A 25121-nucleotide genomic window follows, 5' to 3' on the forward strand; every position below is an offset into this window, starting at 1 on the left:
TAATAAAGCGCCTCGTCTTCTTACCCCACGTGCCCGAAGTGCTTTCTGCCTCGAATCACACCATATTTACAGTCCTCCCCTCTCTTCATGTGAACAGAGCACTTTATGCAACCCAGCATTACGGCGTCCTGCACACCATCCTAGCACTCCACCAAGCTTCACATCACTGTGTTTCAATTTTGGCTCTAAACAGTAGATAAACAAACGGAGAATTAGGCACTTTATAACAAAAGGAGTTATCTGTGTACTCGATCTGTGCGCTTACTTCATACTTTTATATAATGCTGTAGATCCAGAGATGATAGTTTTTCTTCCTGCAGTTGTTCCCAGAGGATTTTTATTTTATACAGAGAACACACTGATGGCAAGGGACAAATATGTGGCTTTGTTTGTTTAACCTTGTTCATGATGCAGGCTAGTTTAGAGTTGATTTTGTCTTCCGAAAGGAGCCAATCAAAATATTGAAGATCAAGACGAATCAATTTTCTATTAGCCACTCCTGGGTTTGTGGACGATTTAAGAGCCTCTTTTAGATGAGACATGGTGCATTGAAGTAGGTGTGGATTTAAGCATGGCATTTTTCATAATCAACACGGGGCATGGCATGGCGTTCATGGCTACAAGGAAGTCCTTTGGGGCGTGGGAGGTATGAGTTTCGTCATCAGCTGGAGTTAATAGTTTGCTAATTGTGCTATCTGCTTGCAAACGTCTGAGTGCAGAGAGGATTTAAGTTTAGAAGAGCTTTGGTTATTCCGTCTTGCTTGAGTTCAGCTTGATGCAGTTTAAGCATATACCCAATTGGATTTTTTACAAGCCGGACTTTAGGTCGCACAGGTCAGTCATGTTTGATGTCACCAAGTTCCCTTGGATTGACTGCCATCATGGTGTTGTTCCCTCTGGTGTACGCCATATGGAGCCCCATCTTTTCATTGTATAGATTTAAAAGCAAGGAAGCAAGCGTGGAGTCCTGGGAAACAGCACATCTTGTTAGAATCGAAACAGAATCTGCCAAGTTTGACCAGTTGGATGTTTTGTTTTGTTTTTCGGAAGGATGCAAACTTTTTAATATCCTTACCATGAAAGCCCTTCACAAGAACTGAGGATTTGAGCTAATCTCCCTTCATCAGTAGTACCAAAAACGTGGTGAGATATAAAGGCATCTCATGAGCCTTCACTCAATATCCGTAACGTATCAGCAACTATCTGTAACGCCCTGAACGTCTCAGGATCGTTTAACAGACACGACAATGAGGACGCAACCACTTGTGAAGGGTTAGTTCTTTTAATGAAGGCAAATAAAATACAAAGAACAAACAAAAGTTATAGTCACTGGAATCCTCCAGGCTAAGTACGTTACCAGCCCACAGCACGGATGGTCCTAACCGTCCTCTGCATATACGCCGATCCCGGCGTATGCCAACAGAGGGCAGAAATGAAATGGCCGACAATGCCAATCGGTAGGCTGTGAGGGGCACGAAGAGTGTTGGGGAGAATCGAGGAGTCAGGGAAACACCCAGCCGGGGTCTCTACCTGAAGGGAGCAGCCGCTCAACCTCTTCCTCAGACTGCACCGGGACGCGGAGTCACCTCCTGGTGATGCGTCACCGATACCCCAATCACAAGCAAGAAGACTGAACCGAGAGCAGCCGCTCGATCGATCCTGTGGACTTCCGAGTCTGTAACGCGGCAAACACCTCCTGGTGTGCGTTACAGCTGGCAGTCCCTGTGTCTCTGGTCGGGCTGGGAGTTACGACTCCAACCAGCAAAAGCGCCACTGCGCTTGGACTCAGCCGAGTCAAAAAGCGAAGCTCAATGGTTGACCGGTAGAGCTTCCGGGTCCTTCACAGGTGACGATGGGGCAAGACACGGCCCAGGGAGTAACGACTCGACCTACCTCCGTTCTTGCCTTACTGGAGCACCACTCCGGAACACTGCTCTTCACGAAGCAGGTACGTCGGTGTAAACACAATATCCGACAGCCTTGTACCTCCCGGTTCCTCCCTTTATAGGGCGTGTTTTCCTTGAGTTATGTAACAGCTCTCCTGTTTACATAAGTGCGTGTTTCCCTTGAGTTATGTAACAGCTCTCCTGTTTACATAAGGGCGTGTTTCCCTTGAGTTATGTAACAGCTCTCCTGTTTACATAAGGGCGTGTTTCCCTTGAGTTATGTAACAGCTCTCCTGTTTACATAAGGGCGTGTTTCCCTTGAGTTATGTAACAGCTCTCCTGTTTACATAACCTCTCAACCGCTAAGCATCCTGGGAGATGTTGTCCGTTTTTGCTGGTTACCGTTTTCCTCCCCTCGTATGACAGGAATTCTTGACACTATCTTGATGATAGCGGTTTTGCTGTTACATTCCTTAAGGAAGACTTATTGGTAGGAGACTAAAAAGGTATCAATTTTATTGTGATTCTTGAGATGGTTTAACATCTTGTTCTCTTGAAAAAGGCAATATGAAATGGGGATTTTGGTGTATCAAGTTTTGAGTGAATCTGGGAAGAAGCCTCATTTATGGCAGGAAGCTACGCATGAATTAAGAGGAAGAATTAATTTCTGCTGGTCGCAGGCAGTAGGGGGACCAGGAACTGGCTAGTGGGCTTGCAGTTATTGGTGGTTTTTGAAAGTTCATCTTTGGCTACTGTTGAGAATTCTGACTAGAAGCTGTGGTGACATTTTTGTTTCCATACGATTCATGCTGAATCTGATGAGTACAATTTCCGAGTGAAGTAGTCCGTAAAGGCATTACATTTTTTTGATAGTGTGATTGATTCAAGGTTGTGGCCTAGGGAACCACTGGCTACTTTTCATATTCTTTTTTGGTGACACTGACAGCATCTTACTTACAGTCTCTTTGGAGCACCAATATTCTTTTACACCAAGCTGCCAGTCCGCAACATCCTGCCGATTCTTGGCCAAAAACAAAATCATCGGGATGCAGTAGGGATCAAAAAGTGCTTTACATCGTTCCCTTCACCGCTAACCCCAACAGTAGAAACCCGAGATTTCACACCAGGACTAAACTGTAAGGCGTTCAAAGCCTGGCAGAGGCCCGGATGCAGATCCATGGGACATCTCTTTGACAAAGAAGTTCCCATCGCATTTTAAACACTGAACACAGACCTTGCGCTCCCTGAAGAGGAGAGATTCCATTACACACACATTACGCACAGGACTATGGGCTTGGCAATGAGGGAAGCCGCAAAACAACATCTGACTAATTTTGAGCGGTGGCTCCTCGTTAGGGACTCCGATAAATGAATAGTCTCAGACCTATATAAATTCCTGATGGGCCCGGAGCCAGTGACGAAATCTGCTGCACAGCAGCGGTTGGAGCAGGAGCTTGTCCACTCCCTAACACACAGAAAGAGAGGCAGGATATACACTACAGGGTGCAAGACACGACATCCAACACTTCTAGCACAGAAACAGCAGTAAAGATCGCCTCCTATTGGTACTGGACCCTTGCCCAGCTATATAAAACTAACCCAGACAGGGTGGCTAAATGTTGGAGATGTAAAGATTCCCCAAGGACGCTGGTTCATATTCTTTGGGAATGCCCCAGATTGACACTCTTCTGGGAAGAAATTCTATCAGAAATAGATGCTCATTTTGACACCCAGCTCCCCAGATTTCCCACCTTCACTAATATTGGGTCTCCCCAATCCACTCACTTACCCGCTCCGCTCCAAACGGGGGAGACATATCACGCTGGACCTCCTAGCGGCGCACCAAGCAATACGGGCCCTATGGGGTACCAAAAAGGTCCCATCGAGACTAGCCTGGTTACACCGTTTATGGGACCTGTTAGGAATGGAAAGGCTGGCAAACAATTTTGACCCAGGAGAGGACACATTCAGAGAGGTTTGGCGCCCATTTATAACACTTCTGTTGCAAGAATTCACCGAGCTTACATGCCCTAGATACCTCAAGCTGCTGCACCCGACAGGACTCCTTACACCTTAGCACTTCTCAGACCCTACGATTCACAGGCTGTCCTTTTAGGATATATTTTGGAAAAAGCAGGCACCGGGGGGGGGGGGGGGGGGGTATGGTATAAGGGAGGGGGAGGGTTTTTCTGGTTTGTTAAAAGCTGCATAAGCGCTGAGTAAGGCCGAATGTTGACGACACCTCAGCATTGTAACGCTTACATTATGCCTTGGCATCACTACAATAAACACATTTAAACTTAAAAAATAAATCACATTGCATGCAAGTTGAAAAAGTCAAATAATGAATTTTGATTGTGGAATCTTACTCTTCATCTGTCCGTTTTTAGAGTGGTGTTTAATAGGTAGCATCATTTTTGGTTGGAGCTGTGCAGCCCACAACTCATTGTTCGTGGCCACCATGCCTTTCTAGAACCAACCCTGGTGATCATCTTGATGTTGTCAAAAAATAGTTGGCTGCATATTTTATCTTCTCAAAAATAAAGTCTCCTATAGAGGTTTGAGGTGACAGCAGTGCTTAATTTGCGCCTTTGGTAGGAGGTAGGGCCCATCTGCACTCTTTTTTGGAGACCCAGACGTATTTTACATCAACAGCCTTTGACCCAGACAAGGGGTAGAGAGGCAGGAATGGGGGAGTGGAGGAGTAAGAAAATGATGTAAAAGCAGTGACTTGGGGAGAAAGAAAGGATGAAAATAACATGCAAAGCAGAGATAAAGGGCCTTGGAAGTCAGGCGGTCGGTGAAAGACTCATGAGGTGGAATTGATACCAAACAGCCTTGATGTTTGGCCACCCTGACACTCTGCCACACCACTGGTGGACTTGTGAGAAAAACTTTGGAACCCAGTACTTAATATTTTACAAATTAAAGACTGGATTCGGCCACAAACGTTTAATTTAGGTTTCTTCCAGAGGCGGGACTGGGATTTGGAAACTGCTTGGTGAGTGAGCTGGCACTGAATCCATTTGATTTTCCTCTCCCGTCTAGGTTCAGGCAGTTGGATCTCTCTGGGTGGCTCTGCGAGAAAGGTGGTGTACCCCTTCACCTCTGCAGGTAAGCCTTTCCAGAATTTCTATTTATGGTTTTTGTTAGTAATGTGTTGACAAGGGGGTGCCTTTAATCAGGGAAAAGGTGTTGCCTACTGATCATTTGCGAAGCACAGGTGTTTGTCAGTATAGCGTACTAGACCTCACTTCTGCTCATCACTAAGGTGTCATCTGAACGCGGGCAATGCCTGCTCTGGATGCTGATATTAGCTTTAGCAGCAGCCATGTAAGAAGCTATGACCAGTGACTAATCTTAGCAACTGGTCTACTCAGCAAAATGTTGGGGTAATTGGAGTTTGAGGCTAGAGGATACATTTTTGATTGACAGTGCCAAATGTTCCATTTCTAGGTTTGAATAGGTTCACCAAATCTTCTTTCAGAAGGATTTCCACATCTCATTAATTCATTTTTTTATAGAGAAGCAAGCATTAGAAATATGTTTACAACAACCAGTTGTTTAGGATAGTCAACATTGCCATATATGTACTCTAGAGAATAATTGCAAAATGCCCAGTATAAATTGCTTCTGATATTTGCTGATTTGTCTAAGAACACATGAGCTTAATGCCTGCTTGGACAAGAACCAATGCTACGGCGGTGGTAGTAGTGGCAATTTCTTTCTGTAAAGGCATTTTTAGTCTTTGTTTTGGTTTTTAGTTGCCTGACGTGTTTTGGGCAACAGTCAAGCCTTTTGTGCAGTCTAGAATATGTTTCACTTCCCATGTGTTCTTTTTGAGCGACTCCTAGAGTTCCCACAAGTTGGGCTGATTTTTGAGGTATTTATTGTCACTATTGCCTCATTATCTTGAGTAAAAGAGGTTTGTGTATTTTCCACTTGTCAACATGGGATCTGTGTGGCGTTTCCTAGAATGTTGTCGAGTAATGTGCCACCTTGGAGTTCTGTGTAATCTTAACATCGCATTTGAAAGTAACCACAGGTACAGTTTAGATTATCATCTCTGGATTACTCAACATGTGAAGTATTACTTCATGCGGTGAGGCTTGTTGGGCGAGGTCTTGGATGTCAAATCAGGATAGCAGTCGTCCTCATTAGTAGTAATATCATCACACACAGGCAGTTCAGCAAGCTATCAAGCTGTCAGAGTAATTTCCCTCTTTTGCCTGATGATACTTGGTGTACTGCATTTGTTACTTGGCTGTGTGTTTCCACAAGCTTGCTAATGAGCTCATTAGCTTAATTGTTATAATAATGTGTTTCCAGAAGACTTTTGGAGCAGAAACCTTAAGCAGCACTGACGTTCATGAGGAAGGAAACTTAGCGTTGCTAAAAGTCGTGTGTTGGAGAAAGTACTGTCTTGTTATATCATTGGTGTACCGTATGATACGCATTATGGTGTAGAATATGGGTTATTGGTGACGATCCTCAAGTGACAAACACTGATTGGGCATTTAAAATTTTCAGTGTTATTATTCATGCGCAAACTTTATATATTTGATGGGAGTATTCGTTTGTATATTCATGGGTTATATTGATTTCGTCACTTATTCTAGCCTGTAAACAGATGCAGCAAGATTTCAGATCAATTCTGTAATCAATTATTAACTCAATACATCAGTTAAGTAAGCTTGGTTCGCTCTACCCCTCGGCAGATGCAGCCTGAGGTCTTGGAAATGTATACACTTGCTAGGTTGGAGTACAAATGCCTTCCTAGATCCTTTTTTTTTTTTTTAATGTGTGACTTCTGAAATTTGCCCTATACCGGTAACCTCCGCAAACCTTTGAGTGCTTCATCTGAGGTCTCACTGCGCTTAGTTATTATGTTTTTATTTCTTAAAAAACAGGAATTTCATGTAAAAGGGCCAGTGTGAAGCTTGTTTATACCTATATATTGCAAGTAATGGAAATGATTGCAGTGGCAAAGTATATGTTGTTTTAGCAGGTTCTTATTACATCTCTCATTTAGTGCTCTGCTTAAAATTCAAGGTATGCTCAAAACATCCCCCAAACGCTACTAAAATGTTGGCAAGGTTGGTGTCACAATATGTATTTTTCAGAGCTTGATGAAATTAAATCTAGTCGCTTTTATTTTGCTGCTGAGGGGGATGTTTTAATGAGCCCACTGAGGAGCTGTGGCTAGTCTGTTGGCAGTTTCATCGTATTTAAGATACCTGTGGTTAATTATAAATCATTAATAAACTGGTGCCAACTTACAGAAGGTCTCACAGTCAAGTCTTGACTCACAAATCTTGTTGAATCTGGCCCGCTGGGCCTCAGAGGGGCAATGTTCTGAAACAAAATAAATCATATGATAATGTTGTGTTTTGGTGATATAAGTGGTTCTGATGAAGGTGATACTAGTTTCTAATAAACTCTGAAGAATTTAGTAAATAGATTTCGTCCCTCCATAATGCTTGATTTGGAGAAGGACTTTTTTAACTCCTTAAATGAGAAAGTTACTCATGTCTTGACGTTACCAGCAGTCATTCATTGTTCAGAACAGTTCAGTGTGCATTTGACAAAGGCTTATAAATCTCAGTTCTCGCACACGTTGACATTAGCACTTTAAAATGTGTGCCCTACTATTAACTATGGAATTCCAGGAAAGCATTAATTTCAGAGGGCTAGATTCTTGAAAAGGCAAGTATTTGCTATACTTTATATTTATGTATGTTGCTTGGAATGAAGTGTCTACATCAAAAATACGTCCGATTTTTAGGGAAAGCCCTTAAAAGAAGTGTGTCTAATGAATGTAGAATTTGACCGGGTCCATGATAGATTATCAAAATTACCACTATGTAAATGAGTTGTGCTTAGGTGCATTGTACGTACGTATGTTTTACGTGAATGTCCCTAAAATCTCGCATAAATATTGCCCTGCATTTGACTACACTGAATTAAAATCTTCAAATATGTAAGTTGAACATATGAGGAGAACATAGGTTTTCTTTGACCTTTATTTGTAATATTTGAGATGAATGTGAACAGTTTTGTGTGAAGATGTTTTTACATGCAAATAAGCCGATCAAAGCAATTACGGGATTAGCCTTGCTCTAAAGAAACAACAACAGTCATAGTTTTTTTCTAGCTTATTGTCCTTGTACATCAATTTACCCATTTTTCTGATCTAGATGCTTGTATGATAAAAAAAAAAAACGAAAAAAAACAGATTTGCAAAACCATAGGGTGTAAAGTTTCTTTCAACGGGGCTTTTAACAAGTGTTCAACCTGCTACGTAGGTACAACATGAACAAGGGGACCTCCTAAATTATTCTTGAAAAGTTAATACACACACATATGCAATATCATAGAGCCAGTCTACAACAGTGAAAATTGAATCATCACCTAGGATTGTCACGTAAACTAAGAAGTTCCCAAATCGTCCAACATTGGGCCATGATGGTATTGGATCGATATAGCAGCAGGGAGCAGAGGGTGGGGCTATGCATGGTGTGGTTTTGGTGGTTTTATTTTATTTTCTAGTTTTGTGATTCTTGATTTCTGTTATACAATATTTGTCAACATTGCAATACTTATGTAGTTGTATTGGTTTAGGTTATTCATTTCAGGATTATTGTTCAAAGTAAATTCATGCTCCAATCAACTTTCTAAGTCTGCCAATCATTTTCCTCAATCCAGGTTTCTGCCTTATTGCAACATTTGAGTCTCCTTCATTTGCATATATGTATGTATCCTCCCTATTGATTTGTCATCTCATTGACTGAGAGTACTTGTGTTTATCATATGAAATACAAGAATGAAAATATAAAAAATTGTGCCTCATAATGTTGAGGTTTTGAATTATCTGATGGCAGAATATTTCTACTGTTTGGGTTGATTAAAAAGAGATTTTGCACAAGAAGCTAAGGCTGGTGTGAAATAGACACAAAAAGTAAAAGGGGTGTAATTGGTAATTCTTTTCTAGCATAAAAAAGAATGGCATTATCAAGTTATTAGCAAAAAAAAGCAAACATCAAAAATGTTTTCATGTGAGGATGGCCTTGAAGGTAGATCAAAGTTATGTGATCTCCAGAAAGATGCTTTATGGTGAACGGTATGCCTCCATGAGGCATATTACAGAATTCTGGAAAGGGATACTCAAAACACCTTAAGGATCTAACATTTCTGGATAGCCGTTTCCGTTCTTGATGCTTAACAGGCAGTCTACGCATACATAAGAGCCACCTAGATCCATGAAGTTTCTTTAGTCCATATGTGAAATCTTACACTTAATGAATGATATATGCAGAGTATAATATCCTACAGGCTGAAAATTTCCAACTATTTCATTTTGCATATCAGCGCATTGAAAGATTTTTAAAATTTCTTTGTTAATGCATAGTGTGAAGCTCCAATTCCTGGACCCCTAGATTTAATCTGCTGTTTCAGATCACTCATGCATTCAGCTTAATTTAGACCTTGAAATTCCTCTACTGAGAACAACACTGTGAAGTTTTAACAAAGAGGTTCTTGAATTATTGTAGAATATTGGTGCATTATGAAGGTTTTGCAGAGAGAACCTACCCACTTGCAACTTTATTCCACTTGTATGAGATGTTCTTAAGTTCTGAGAAATAGGTCTCTTGGCCAGTAAAATTGAAGAGCTAGTCACAGTAGAGGACGCAATTTGAAGATGGTGCCAAATATAATTCATGTAATGTTTAATATCCCTCAGAAATTATTTGATTGGGCAAGTATTAGTATAATTAAGAGCTTTTGATATATATTTTAAAAATAACACACAAAAGAAGCTGTGGGGGGGCTGGGGAGAACATGGCATCTGCTAGTTGAGCAACCGCGTGTGTCCGGGTTACTGCCCCTGCCATGGATTAGCTGGCGACACCTTACCTTTTTTCCGAGGAGTGTCTTCGTTTCTCTGCCCTTACCTGGTCACTTCTGAACACTCCTAGGGCTCGGAGAAGTGGCAGCTGGACGGAATTAGGCGGCGGAGCATGACGGATGCCCGGGGGTCAGACGCTCCTTGCCTGCCTTTTTCCCCATGTTGGTGTTCGGCCACCCTGGAGTTGAGACGCGGCCGCAGAGCGGTGGCTCGCGGACTCCTCCGGTTCGGCAGCGCCAGTATCGGGCGCTTTTTCGTGGCAGCAGGTGTGGAAGGAGCGGGGTACCTCGGCGGCGAAATTGCTACGGAGCAGGCAGTTCCGGTCTCCTTTACTACCATAGAAGCCCTGAAGACTTCAAAGCTTACACCTAAGGAACTGCAGGTACCCCCAGGTAGTGTGGAAGACGTGACTTTTGATAACTCTCGGGGTCTTCAAAGTGTAAGCAATGAAAATAGTCCACAGTTAGACACTAGTGATGGTGTTGGTGGACGCGGAGACCGGAGTAGGCTGGGTGGTAAAATAGGTGGAAATGTAGGGGAAAAAGGCAAGAGCCGCGGGAGTGTGCCTGGAGGCCAAAAGAAAAGCATGCGAAGGTTGTTCCTACGAGAATTGTTTTCCAGGGTCTCAATTCTTTCTCTCAGGGCCACCTCTCCTCTTTGTAAGTCGTGGATTTTTGCTTCTGCAGACCCTAAATTGACCCTTGACTCATCTACCGAATGTTCTAGAGATTCGGTTCTAGCATTTAGGAGGTCGCATCTTAAATGTGCCGGAGGGGAAGGAAGGGTCAGATCTCAAAACCTTTATAATCAAATTATTCAAGGACGTTTTACCACTGGAAGAGGATACCGAGTTCCTGGAAAAGGACATACAAAGGGTGCATAGGGATCCCTTTCGTCTGAACCCAAATAGGACAAAACCTAGAAAGATTCTCATTAATTTTCTCACTTACGCAGTACAGGAAAAATCCTGAATATGGCTTTAAAATCTAAATCACTAAGAAGTAAGGATTTTTCTTTTGATATACGTTCAGACTTATCAAGGGATACTCTAGAGAGGCAGTGGGAGCTTGGTAAGAGGATGGATAACTTTAGGAAAGCTGGTGCAGTGGTACAACTCAAGTTCCCGGCCTTTCTAAAAGTCATACATAACAATAAAATGCATAACATCAGGCCGGTTCAGAAGGCAGATGAACTGCTGGCCACTTTTGGTGAAGGGGCCCCCTAGATTCCTACTACAAGAATAAGAGAATGAAGAGACTCCCGTAGATAATAGTGTTATTGGGCAATGCTAGGATAGGTAAATAAATTGGGAAAAGTGGTAAATGCAAGAAAGAAGGGAGGAGGAAAAGGAAAAAAAGATAAAGAAATATATATAAATACTAATAAATAAATGTACATAAATAAAGGATGAAAAGAGGAGAAAGAGGAAGGAAAAAAGACAATTAGGGAAGGGAAAAAGGCCCTTTTCGGTCTCAAATTGGACAAGAAGGCATATATGTAACCTTCTCTCGTGATTCATATCACAATTTTTTTTTTTTGCCATTTGATTTTGGAGATTCCACCTTTCTGTTGTTATTAGAATTCGGAGATACACTTTGGTAGGGTAATTTTTCTATTTATGTAAGGGGTGGAGGGGGTAGTAGTTCTCGGACATCACACCTGGACAACAACTAGTCCAGATAAATGGGGGTAGGGTTCTCCAAGGGAGGGGAAGGGGGTGGAGGAGCACGGGGAAATAAAAAATAAGATCGCCTAATTTGCCTTGATCTTTTTTGGTTGTATAGGGCTGTTAGTTTTATCTAGTAAGATATGGGTCGACTCGCTAAGAGTTAGGCATCGTATCTGCCTCGGTAAAGAGACGGTGCGGGGCTTTGAGATTTAATAACATGACTACACTACAGATGTTGTCCTGGAATGTGAATGGCCTGCGCGTGAGGTCATGTAGAGCAAAGATCCTACAATATTTAAAAGATTCCCCCGTGCAGGTCATGGTAATTCAGGAGACACACCTTCTTGAGGCAGAAACAAAAGACATATTAAGATCTCAGAAATTGGTGGATTCTTTTGTTTAAACCAACCAGACGGCCAACATCAGAGGAGTGCTGATTCTCTTAAGAAAACCAGCTAAAGTACAGGTCCTACAATATAAGGGGGGCCCAGGGGGGAGATGGTTGATTTTGAAGATTATTTTAAAGGGTACCCTCCTCACTTTGGTGGGGTATTACGGGCCGAATCAGGATGACTCTTCCAGCCTTCACACTATTTACTCACACTTATTGGACTTTCCAGAGCCTGTGATTTGGGCAGGAGATTTTAATATTGTTCTGAACCCTAAATTGGATAAATCCTCCAATAGCAGAGCGACAGAACCTTCAAGATCCAGGGTGTCCCTTTTGACAATAATGTCTCAAGGGGGGCTCAGTGACATCTGGAGAGAGAGGTCAGGACAACAATTGGGGGTATCCTACAGGAATTTTAAATATAAACATAAGTCACAAATTGACTATGTTTTGATTAGCTATAGTCTTAGGGACAGAGTAAAACATATAAGGTATCTGCCATCACATCTCTCTGATCACTCTGGCATTTTGTTGACCTTAGACTGTACCCAAACACAACAGGGTAGAACATGGTCCTTCGATCGGACATTGTTACTCGAAGAAGAGGAAACAAGTTTTCTCTCGAGAGAAGCAAGTCTATTTTTAGAGGCCAATACGGGTACAGCCGACATTAATATAATATGGGACACTCTTAAAGCCTTTTTGAGGGGTATGATAACTAATAGGTCGAGCTATAGGCGCAAAAAGTACAGAGAAGAGATTTCAGCTCTGGAACAAGAAATGAGGATAGTGGAGGCAAGAATGAATAGTCAGGCAGGGGTTGGCCAAAAGGAAGATCTAGATGAATGTAAATCCCTGAAGGAAAAATTGGAGGCCACTCTTCAGGGGAGGCTCATGCGCAGATGGGAGGTTAGCAAGATTGCCCACTTTGAGTATGGGGAAGGAGCCGAGAAATTACTTGCTGGGAAAACCAAAGCAGACCAGCTCCGCAATCACATAAAGGAAATTTCTGGGAGTAACGGTGCAGCCTCCATATCCTCGGGTGAAGGTATCGGGGTGGGCTTCCTGGAATTCTTTCAGGAGATATATAAAGAGACCTCCATAGAGAACAAAACCAGAGTGAGAATATGGTTGGAGGAAATCATCTTAACACCTATTAGCGCAGACCAACAGTCAGATTTAGAACAGAGTATAACGCAAGAAGAGGTGAGGAAGGTAAAAGAGGGAAAGCTGCTGGACACGATGATCTACCAGTCGAATTATATAGATCACTCGGGGAAAGTATAATCCCAATCCTAACTTGACTATTCAATATGATATTTTTTGAGGGAGCTAGTCCCCCTGCATCATGGAACGATGCTACAGTAGTCCTGATTTTAAAACCGGGTAAAAATCCTTCTAGCTGCGGGTCATATCGCCCCATATCGCTTTTAAACACTGACTATAAAATCTTTACCTCCATTTTAGCGAACAGGCTGGGGATGGTGGCAAAGGATATCCTCCATCCCGACCAGAAGGGGTTCGTAAAAGGGAGACAATTGGCAGACATTACCCGCGATCTGGTTGGTGCAATTGACATCGCTTCCACCTACTCACTCCCCCTGGCAGCTTTAACCTTAGATGCCACTAAGGCTTTTGACAGGGTAAATTGGATCTACCTGTCAGAAGTTATGGCAAAATTCAACTTGGGAGACAAGTGTTGTCGCACCATACAGTTGCTATATTCGGCACCATCTGCCAAGCTCTTGGTCAATGGTACTCTTACCAAGGCATTTAGTATTGCCTGTTGTTTGACATTTATATTGAGCCATTTGCACAGAAGCTCAGAGAAGATCTTGACATTGAGCCTTTTAGACACGGGGATTGGGAGCGGAAAGTGGCATTGTATGCGGATGACATACTGATATCAGCGGATTTGGACACAACTTTTCCAGCAGTAATTAAATTGGCGGAAGAATTTGGGCAGGTCTCAGGTTATGAAATAAATGCTGGAAAAAACAGAAATTATGACTTAGAACATCTTGGGCACAGTCCATAGCAGAAGTCATAATATGCGCTATCTCTGGGTCAGAGTTGTCCAAGATATAGATAAATTAGCGTCCTTCGTGAATGTTAGAAGCAGATGAAGACTAGGGCTCATCTCCCTTTGTCTATCTTGGGGAGGGTAAACCTTGTTAAAATGTCAATATTACCTAAGGTCACTTTCCTCTTCAATACAATCCCGCTTCATTTCGACAAGGGCACTAGTGAAAAATTTCACCGCGAAATAATCTCTTTTGTGTGGGCGTACAGATCTACCAGGATAGCCTGGAAAATGCTAAGGCGGAGGAGAGCGAAAGGAGGTCTAGCGTTACCTGATCTTCAATATTATGCGTGGGCTTTTCAACTCACATACTCCCGGATGCTACTAAAAACTCCGACTGTCATAGGGGGAGGAGACATGTTACTAGCTATGTTAAAAGGGGCAGGTCTGTCGGAGGCGGGTTTTATGTTTAAATTTGGCAATCAAAATTTTTTCAAAAAAGTAAAACTGAAGGTCCTGCAGGGATTTGCCTGAATATGGGCAAGATTAAAAAACATGACAGGTCTCAACTACTCCTCTAATCTAGCACCACTCTGGGACTGACCGGGCTCGCCCGAATGTCTTCGGGATAAGCTGGCAACACCACTTAAAGATGCGGGACTGGAAGTATGGGAAGATCTTATTAGAAACAAAACATGCATCTCATGGGAAGATTTAAAGAGCAGAGTGGGTACTGGCCTCTCAAGATTCAAGTATCTTCCGCTACAAAGCTGGATTCAGTCCCAGATCAGACAGAATAGACGTATCGGTGAGGGAAACGGCTTACAGCAGCAGATGGTTGAGAGACCAGCAGGAAAGAAGGAGGTTTCTTTTTGGTATTGGGCCATAGAAGGGGTGGTGGTTGGGGATTTTAAGCTGGCCAACGAGCTCTGGAGCGAAAAGATTCCAAATGTACAGTCTGATCTACTGTGGGAGGATTCTTTTAAAAATCTCTTCAGCATAGTTAAACTTGCATGGCTGGAGAGAAATCATATTTTTACGTTACATCGAGCATATTTATCCCCCCTTAGGTAATCTAAAATCGTAAAAGGCTCTCAAGTCAACTGTAAAAAATGTGGGTTGGCAGAAGCATCGGACTCACATATGTTTAAAGACTGCTCCTCAATCGGTTTGTTTTGGGAAGAGGTTCGAACAACAATGGAGAGTATTCTGAGAATACCAATTCAAATGGACCCTTCTCTGATAATTTTTGGTCTTAACAGCCATATTATGGGACCAGCAATACCACTTTTATTTTACTCAATTTTACTGGCAAGGAGACAAATCTGTATAAGGTGCGCAGACCCTGTTCCTCGCAAACATTCGGACTGGCTAACCTCGTTATATGAAACATCTAAGATGGATTTGGCTAGATTTGGGAGTCGAAAGAATGTTGCATACTGGGACCCGTTGCTTCGCTGGAAGTAGTTAAGATAAATTCTTAGATCTGTTATGTTACTTTCATTGAGAAAATGTTATAACGAAGGGCGGGTTAAATGATTGTGCCCATCGGAAACTCCCTGGACTATGTTGGGTCTTTCCCTGGGACATCGAAAGAGTCCATCTGGTCGTATAGATCAGACGGGAGTGAAACCTACCCTCTTTTTTAGGGGGAAAGTAGCAAGTTGGTCTGGAAAGATACCCCTACAGGCTGAAGGTTCCGATAGAATTCATCAAAAAGTCGGCGCTATCGCAGACCGTTAATAGGGGTATGAACAGTCGATTTGGCTATTATGATTAAAGGCGAATGAGGACAAAAAAAAAAAAAAAGAAGCTGTGGGATAAGTCAAGATGGCAGGATTTTAGAAACTATTTTAAGTCTGAGATAGCAGTATTTTCCATTATTCCAAAATCCAAAAACAGTGACATTGTGGTCGAGTCCAGGACAATCGAGAAGGGGCAGGTGATTTTTTGTAATAAATTATACACTGGTTCTTCAAACCCGCCCATGGAAGCAATTTTTAGGTTTTGAAGGTATTAGTTTACCAATTATTAACCTTCTAGCGTGACTTGCCCATCTCCAGTGGATTTGGTCAAAGAGATTCACTCCACCTTAAATCAGAAGTCACCAAAATGTTCAGGCTCCCATGTATTATCTCTCTCTCTGGCCCCTATAATCCCATACATTACAAAAATTAAGCCATACATTTGCCCAGTCACACAGAATAGCATTAATCTCATGCAGACAGGATTTGTAAAATATTAAATCTCTGGAAAGAAATCTAGGCTCTACGGGCCTAGCACCAACCCTGTCGGACCACGCCAGAAACCTTAGCATCATCCTCGACAGCAACCTAACCTGACTCCTTAGGTCAACACAGTCTCCTCCTCCTGCTTTTTCATCCTGCGCATGCTGGACAAAATCTTCAAATAGCTTCCACAGAACTTGAGACGCACCATCACTCAAGCCCTCATCACCAGCCAACTGGACTACGGAATGCCCTCTACTCCCGAACCATGGCTCAACTCCTCCATAGACTTCAGGTCACACAGAACACAGCAGCCAGACTCGTCCTCGACCTCCCCCGATGAACCCACATCACCCCTCACCTCAAGGAACTCGATTGGCTCCCAGTACAGAAGAGATGCCAGTTCAAGATACTAACCCACGCCTGCAAAGCCCTTCACAACTGCTGCCCTGCCTTCATCAACCACTGCCTGAACTTCCACCAGACACCTCCGCACTGCGTCCCTTACACTCACAGTCACCCCCCTTGGATCTGCCGATGCAGAAGCAGTGGACACGCCTTCTCCTACATCGCAGCAAAGACCTGGAACAACCTACACCTCTGGACCTCCCCTTCATTTCAGAGTCTTGCAAATCATTGAAGACGTGGCTCTTCAACTGAACCACAGAACCCCGTTCAGCGTCTGGATACATTCCCAGGTGATAAGTAGCGCTCTAGAAATCGACTGATTTTCTTTGAAGAAGCAAAATCCCTCCACCCCTACCCACAGCCATTTACCCGATACCCTGAATGTATGTGAAAGGTTGTTACGCTCTCCCATACGATGTGTTGCTTTGTTTTTAGAGGTATCAAGCCTTTTTACAGTTATCAAATTATTCAACCAAAATAATGCAATTAGGAATCTGATTTTGAAGAATGCTAGACATCAATATAGCCATCATCATTTGATGCAGAATTCCTCAGCTATTGCCCAATCTTGTTTCATCCATTTTTATAGAATTTGCTGGACTCTGCCTAAAGAGCCTATTAGTGGCGGCTGGCAGGGAACGGGGTTGGGGCGTGGGAAAGAGGTAAAAAAAAATATATATATATATATATATTAAAAACTTACCTTTTAAACGGCCGCCGTCTCGCTGCTTCTATTCTAGGCGACTATACAATGTGAAACGACTCCCTCGTGACCTAAATATCTTTTACAAATCTGGAATTAAATTCAGCATGGGCTAAACAACAACAAAATTCATGAATAAAACTGTTTGTAAATATTAACATTATTTATTTGGCTTGTTTGTTTTATCAAATTGTTTTTACTTTCTTTTCCTTTTTTTTAATATAAAACCATTATTGTAGACATATACAGACAAAATTACTTGATTGTTACATCAAATTTAAATACAAAACATTCTAGGTAAGTAACCCTTGAGTAAGAAAACAAGGAAAAAATTCATACATCCTACATCACAAACATTCAACCTCATATACACTCATACTACATTCATTATTACATACATCTGGAAAGTGGAGACAAAAGGTTACACAGTCTCCGCGACCAATTAAAATGACTGCATATAGCAGGATCTGAACAGCATTGGTCGACGCGCATTTCGGTAGCTTAAAGAATGGTACCACCACCTTCCTCAGGACCTTAGCCAGATATCAGAACAACACAAGAACATCCAGGGGATACTAGTACTGTCAATATTGGGGAGAGAGTCACTGTCAGTCTCTGTCTACGGTGGCTATATTCTTAGTTAATATAACACGTTCTAAAGATCTCGTATATACTGAGCACTAGATATAGTGTGTATACATGAATTGTATCAGCGGGGTGGAATCTCCTTATAGTGAACATTGTTTGGACCAGTTAATCACGTTAAATCGGTCTGTTCGGGTCAGGTTCGTAGGTATCTCATTCTCTATATTGTGAACTCGTCAAAATCAGTGCCGAACAGCTCATAGTATGTAGGCACAGAGTCCTCTATAAGTCAATACCGAAGGGACCGAACGGAAAACCCAGCGAGGCGACATCCAAACCAGGAAGCAGCCAGGTTCCCCACAGCCAATCACACTCTGCAATGCAGCTTTGTTATTGGTGTGAGCACCATGGTTCACCGCTCAGACGGGGACTGGGGTTCTTTGCATAGTCCTCACCAGGCTGTGCATTATAGCCTGATTGGGACCATGCAAAGTGCGCATGACAGTTTGGCCAGGCCAAGACAGCCGGCCAAGCACTTATGTGCACATGGAGTGTGCAAACCACACCTCCCCCGTGACCTCAGCCCCACCCCAACCAAACCCCGCAGCAACGAAAAATAAAATTATAATTTATCATTTTATTTTCATTTTTTTCTGCTCTGCGAGCAGTGAGGCAACGCTCCCCTGCCTTAGCGGAGGAGCCGACGCTGGTGGCTATGATAAGTCTAATTCCTTTGTATCTTTGTTGACACTGTCAGAAAACGAGCAGTGAACTTATTCAGACGCTGTTCAAGAGCAAACTTACATATCACTCACATCTGAATTGGAGCATGGGCCATAATCATAGCCCTTTTTTCTCTAAAAGGTGAATTTTAACCTGGCGAGAACCTTTCTCTAGAGCGCACTGATATCACTGAGTGTTGGTATAGTTATGAAATCCAACCTTCTATTAGACTGTGAACATGCATGGTTTTGGTACACACATGATGGGCCTAGGTAAGCTATATCCAACAGCTTACCTTTAGGGATAAGGACTTCATCATCAGCAACAGACGAGTGTGGCCCAGACTCGATAGCTGCCTCCATAGAGTTTATCCCTAACGAACGTCAATGCCAAGTTTGAGTGACTGTGCATTTATGCAGGAAAGACTTATTTGACTTGTGTTGCTCATAACGTTATGCGTTCTTCATTGCATGTATGATGGCCTATCCCTATCCTTCTTGTAAAATTAGTCTGGCCGCTTAAGCAGCCCGCCACATTACTGCTTAAACTCCCCATGCAAATATTTCCATATTTCAAACCATTGACTAAATTAATAGTAGTGCTGAGCATAGTCAGTCACATATCAGGAGAAATGTTAATGGCCAGTAAGGGTAGGGCACAATAAATAGTATGTCAGTTTTGCATCTGAAACAGCAGTAGAGATTGGTTGAGTCAGTCCCTCGCCTGGCACCTGCTTACATTTCATGGTCTCAACTGCAGCACTACTGTGCCGCTAATTAAGAACTAAGTAAACAAAACAAAAGTGGTACCCAAAGTGTTAGCTTTTACCCGATGGCCGTTTTCGCTGTGTTGGTGAATAGTGGATGTTTATTGTTGACAAATTCAATGGTACTCATTTTCTGAATCTTGCAAGGATGAAAGACCAAGTGGACTCACAGGGGTATGAACTTTCAGCCGTGGGTTCAACCACAGATCTTGCAGTAAATGCATTAGTCCAGTGAACCATCAGCCCTGGCTGAATGTAATAACTTCGAAAAAATTATAAATGGTGTATTTAAAATTAATACTTTATTCCAAGAAGCCGATCCAGAGGACAGTGTTTTGGGTCTACTAGGTTTATAAACGTACTGAACCTGTATTTCTAGTTTCAGTTTGTTTATTTTTTTATAAAGCACTGCTTCGTGTACTAGTGTGTCGTTGAGATTTCTTCTCTTGACTATCTTGGTTGTTTGTATGGAAACAGTTTGTATTGAGGTTTTGTAAAACACATTACATGTAGTAGACAAAGGAGTAAAGAAAAAAGGCAAGGTAAAAAGAAAAGAAATCCGTTGATCTGAATGACAAATTATACACCCTGAAGGCAAGAGAGCACATCTTGTAATTGGCAAGTATATAGTGCATACTTGTGTGTGTGTGTGTGTGTTTATATTTATAAAGTTCATTTAGAGTTAAAAGGTCATTGTTCCTAAATAGAACAGTGTGTCCAACTGAAAATGGTTTAGCCATGTCCTCCCAAGTTATTGTGCTTGATAGGGCACCCTCTGGACAAATAAATGCTTTCTTCCATTTTTGCGCACCAACCTTCCCCCTCAGCCAGGCATCAAAGGTGGACAATTTGCAAACCTTCAATAGTTAGCAATCTCTCTAAGAGCCAACAACACACAAAGCCCCACCATTCTTATCTCTCGACTCAATTAGCCCACCTATTCTAGTGTTCCTGTTAGGCTCAGTTTAGGAAATTGTTCAACTGGTCTTTCCAGCACCTCAGACAGCATACTCATAACTCTGACCTAGAAGCGCTTAATTATTGCACATGACAATATAATATGCAGTCAGTAAGCTGAATCCTTGTATCATCTAGAGCAGACCGGGGGCTCACTCTGTCTATTTTATGCAAGTGTTTGGGCGCGAGATACATTCTATACAAGTAATTTAATTGTATACATCTAAGCTTTGCAGAAATAGACCATTTCCTGTGGGCAAAAATAGGCATCCCTTCACCCGCTTCATCCAGTGAGCCTATGCCGGCCTCCTATTTTGCCTGAAATGTTGATCAGTCCACCTGTGAGTTAGAAATAAGAGAACAGTATAGACGTGGGATACCACCCTTGTCAGTCTTCTCCAGTGGCAACTTGTGGGCTGTTTTCTGGTATTCCAAGCCTCTTAGAACAGCTGACATTTAGCGCTTGGTGTAATTGGAGGCATCGGAAAAATTGAATGTTGGCTAATTGGAATTCATAGTAGTGTAGTCTATCCACATATCGCCTAAAAATTAAATGTCAATGTTGTCCCAGGCCCTGAAGCCTTCTAGCAGTAAATAATGTCTCCAGTATGGTACTTTTCGTAGAGGTGTTGCAGAGCGAGTTCGCACATCCCACAGTCCCATCAACTAACATTCTCCCAACATTTAAGAATCACTCTATTGTGAGGGGGAAGTTTGAGAATCTGTAGAACTGTATAGAAGATTTTCGTGAGCCCTCTCTTCTAAGAGGGTTCATTTGGTGTCGAAAGAAGGCTATCAACAAATAATCATTTATTGATAATCTGAGCTGAGAAGCCCATTAATACCTATATATGTCCACCATACCTATTCCTCCTTCAAAGACTGAACAGGTACATTTGTCCAAAGGCAAATAAAGTTAATGGGATTGGATCCAAGCTTGTCAATATAGTGACTGGGGATTTCATAGGGGTCATTTTGAAATAGATTGTTTTGGAAGCAGGATCATTTTATAAGATGTCTTCTCAAGGATATTGGTGATTCATTTACTCCAAGTATGGTGTTGTATGGGAAGTGGGCTTAACACCTAGCGCTGCACTAGGTTGAGAGGCCAGTGTATTCAAAGATATGTAAATCCCTTTCTGGTAGCGACATTCTCACCACCCTACTGGTAGGTTGCTGGACACCCCACAGTGGAACCAAGGTAGGTTTGTCCCAGTTCCCGCAGAACCATGATGCCTGCCCATACAATTCCAGCATGCGCACTAGTCTCTGACCGATTCACCCGAGATGAATCACACAAAGGAGCAAGCAATAAACATAAAGGCGAATGTGGTTTTCATGATCTCCTTCCCATTGATATCCCTGTACCAGGCATTGCCCTGTATCTAGGTTACCAAAGGTTTGATAGCCAGGGCAAACATAGGTGAAAGTGGCCATGTTTGTCTTGTTCTGCTCTTGATTTTAAATGGGGTGATAGAACCCCTCTGATTCTGATCACACTTATCAAAAGTTTGTATTTGAGGCTGAGCGGATGGACTGTAGATGCACCGGTTTGAATCTCACTTTTATTTAAATCCCCTTCTACTTAAATGGTATCTCCTACCTCTCTGTCGTAGCTCAATAGTCCTTCCTGTGATCATTATTAGGTACTCCCTATACATTTTGTTAAATAGTCATTTTTTTACCCCAACAAATAATACACCCTATTGAGGGCAGTCTTTCCTTTCATTGCTCTGCAGTTAATGATGAACTAGTTAAATGCAGAGAACTTGTCCAGATAATGAAAAGTAGTACCAACACTACAATCTTCTTTGCCACCCAACTCCCATCAGAAGATGGGGTTAATGTTATCCCTTAGCCAGATCAACCATATAAGTTTCACTTGTTTAATGTTCAAATCTTGTTAGTGGAAAGAAGATATGCGAATTGCTAAAGTACATCCCCATGTCATATAATAAGGAAATGTTTTTAATGTTTATTACACTTGAAAACTTTTTCTTGATATTACCTGTTGCTGATGATCAGAGTGCAAGTCTAAATGGAAAGCCTTGGACACAAACATAACAGTGGCATGAATAGAAGTTTCTCCTTCTAAGTAAAGATAGCTCGATAAACGTACATATTTTGTTAAAAAACCATTGTAAATCCAAACATCGTCTGTATTTTTTTTTTAAATGAACTTAAAGTAAAATGTAAGTACCTGCATACCTGTCTGATTGTTTCAAAGTTTCTCAGATACTTGGCCAGAATTTATAACATTCTGAGATTTTATTTATAATTAGAAAGTATACTGTTGGTGCTCTAATCTGATTTTGCATTTCTTAGACGAAGCATTCAGTTATCTCTTTAACGTATTGGGGTTCTTAGTGGATAATTCTCACTATAATAGTTTGTTTCTCTTTGTAGAGGTGTCTAGTTGTTTATAGCGCATTCTTTAGCAGAAGTATACATTTCCCTCTGTAATGTATTCATTGGTCTTTGTTTTTAGAAAATCATTCTGCCCCTCCAGATGTTACCACCTACACCTCCGAACACTCATTGCAAGTGGAACGGCCACAAGGATCTACACCACGGGTGGCCCCCAAGTATGGCAATGCAGAGCTTATGGAGACTGGAGATGGTAGGTTTAAAAACAGCATATTCAAACACTTTAAGCATTGTTCTTCTCTCTCGCTGTCCTGTTGTTATCTTTTGGTGTATTATACTGCATCTCAGGGAGTGCTTCCATTGTAATGCATGAGGTATGTTGCTTTCAGGGGCAGGAACTGTTGTCGGGGACTATTTGTGACATATTGTGCATTGAAGCCTGTTGTGTATCTCACTTTCCATATGATTTTGTACATGAGTCAAATAAACAAGAATATTATAGTTTTATAGAATGTTATAACAGTGCTAAATTATGTTAGAATTGGCTTAAATCTACCAACACATGCAAACAATTTGTGCAAGTGTTTGTCCATGCATTCCCATATTAAAGCCTGACACATTGGCTTTTCCAATGCTTGTTGAACTTGAAACTTCATCAGCAGCATGTTGCCTTCACTGATGGCACAGACGGCCCTGCTCTTCTTAAGACATATGGATGCCAAAGGCTCAGATCAACAAATGTTTCTTAAATCAGTTGAGTAAAATATCCCCATGTGGCCATACCTGTGTGGTGCTCATAAGGTCCAGAAGAGGCCTCACATCCTCTCCATTCTCGTTGTGCTACAAAATCTTTTTGTCTGGGCTTACAGAGGTAATTAATTTCTATGTCTCGGACCTTTTCAGGTAGTAGTGAAAACTGATGCTTCTTGTAATTTCTAGTTACATGTCCGTGCACCAAATCCTGTTGACTAGTCTTCCTTAAGGCTGCGTATGCTGTTCTTTATACCGGTTTCTTTTATCTTTTATACCTAAAAATACGTTCTCCAAAATGGCACAGAAAATGTTGGTGTTGTACATCTTTATTTGCATGACCAGAGTGCCAAGGGTAGCGTAATGACGTGTGGCCTCAAACCCATGATGACATCACAGGGTTTCCCCCTTTATCTCACCCTCCGCTGCAAAGCAACCTCATATTGGTTTCTGAATGGATAGGGTATGGACACTTGTGGAAATAACAGAAAGTAAACAGGGCTGAGCCTTGAGACCATGGGTAGCAAGAGCAGTGCCAAAGGGGCGCTGCTACTCCCGGCTCCACATAATTGGCTTCCATGTTCACTCTTTGCCAGTGCTCTCCTTAGTAACTCTTATGTTCAGCTTCTTCCAGTTGTAGCTTGTACAATTAGTGCCATCATGTGGCTCTACTGTATGGTGTTCTAAAACTGCAGGAAGGCGTGCATTCATGTTATTCCCACCTCCACCACAAGCCCCCGTTGCTCCGATGGGGTACCTAGATATGCATGGGTACACATCTAAATCCTGAAATCTGGGCTGTGTCAAAATGTTTGAAAACCTCTCTAATTACTACTTCAAGTGTGTTCAGACCATATTGTTTTTTTATAATTATTAGGATAAGAAATTCTGTGTTTATAGCAATGTCCAATATTAACTGAAAAGTGTGCAGAGGTTAGTAAAAACAGGGTGAAAACATGTTGGTATGCATAGAAAGGGGAATACCTATAATGCATTGCTGTTCCTATAAGAGTACATAAAATATGTTTTTAGAACAGCACAATTGCAATTAATGCTGGTTAAATTGTTTATTTAATTACTTAAACATTGATTTGTGCTATAATTAAACCACTCATAGGTGTCGTGATAAGACAAGAATGGAATTGTGTAGTAGGCACGAGAGCAAGTAAAGAGTAGTAATCTGGAGTGGGTCATGTTAGAGAGATAAAGTATAATCGGTTTCTTATGGAACATGAGTTGAAAGGGGAGCTCAGCAGTCAAAGCTTTTTCAAAGAAGAAAGGTTTTTAGAGACTTATTGGATAGTTTAGGATCTGAGGAATCTAATTTCCAGACGTCCCTGTTTCCCGAGATTCCTTTAGCTCTGAATGATTCGCCTCTGTCTGTTGAATTTGTAAGTAGTTAATCATACACCCTTTTTTGTCTTAATTGCTTATTACTTTGCTGAGGCTTGACTCGCCCATGTTATGGACCAGGTTTCCAGACTCCTCTGTGGTTGCTGCAGAGCAAGACTTACAAAAATACCAGAAACTCCAAAAATCACCATTGGCACTGATGTGGTGGAGCGTGGCACCAATCAAGAGTCCTGTCTGAGCCTTGAGTTTGCAAGGAACTTTGAATATCCAGTCTTTTAGCTAGGTTTTTAGTTTTTGTGTATGTTTGGTGCTGGTAATGCTGGGAAACAAACACAATTTCATTAAGTATTTTGATAGTATGTCTACTGTATGTTGCATGTTACATTGCTTCTGGCGTGCTTATTGT

The 25121-nt window shown here is 41.9% G+C and overlaps 1 protein-coding gene across 18 annotated transcripts in view; it reads left to right on the forward strand.

Moving 5' to 3' along the window:
- DIP2C (DIP2 acetate--CoA ligase C (putative)) overlaps positions 1 to 25121 on the forward strand; it is a 1028010-nt gene that overhangs the window by 594721 nt on the left and 408168 nt on the right. For 13 of the 18 annotated variants that reach the window (XM_085631929.1, XM_085631931.1, XM_085631919.1 and 10 more), the window contains 2 exons: positions 4935 to 5000; positions 22734 to 22865. In XM_085631929.1, the coding sequence (XP_085488055.1) occupies positions 4935 to 5000; positions 22734 to 22865 (198 nt within the window). The remainder of the gene's footprint in view (positions 1 to 4934; positions 5001 to 22733; positions 22866 to 25121) is intronic. The other 5 variants (XM_085631933.1, XM_085631925.1, XM_085631926.1 and 2 more) reach the window with 1 other exon arrangement.

Source organism: Triturus cristatus, chromosome 10 (genome assembly GCF_964204655.1).
Source record: "Triturus cristatus chromosome 10, aTriCri1.1, whole genome shotgun sequence".
In the NCBI taxonomy this organism is placed as follows: domain Eukaryota; kingdom Metazoa; phylum Chordata; class Amphibia; order Caudata; family Salamandridae; genus Triturus; species Triturus cristatus.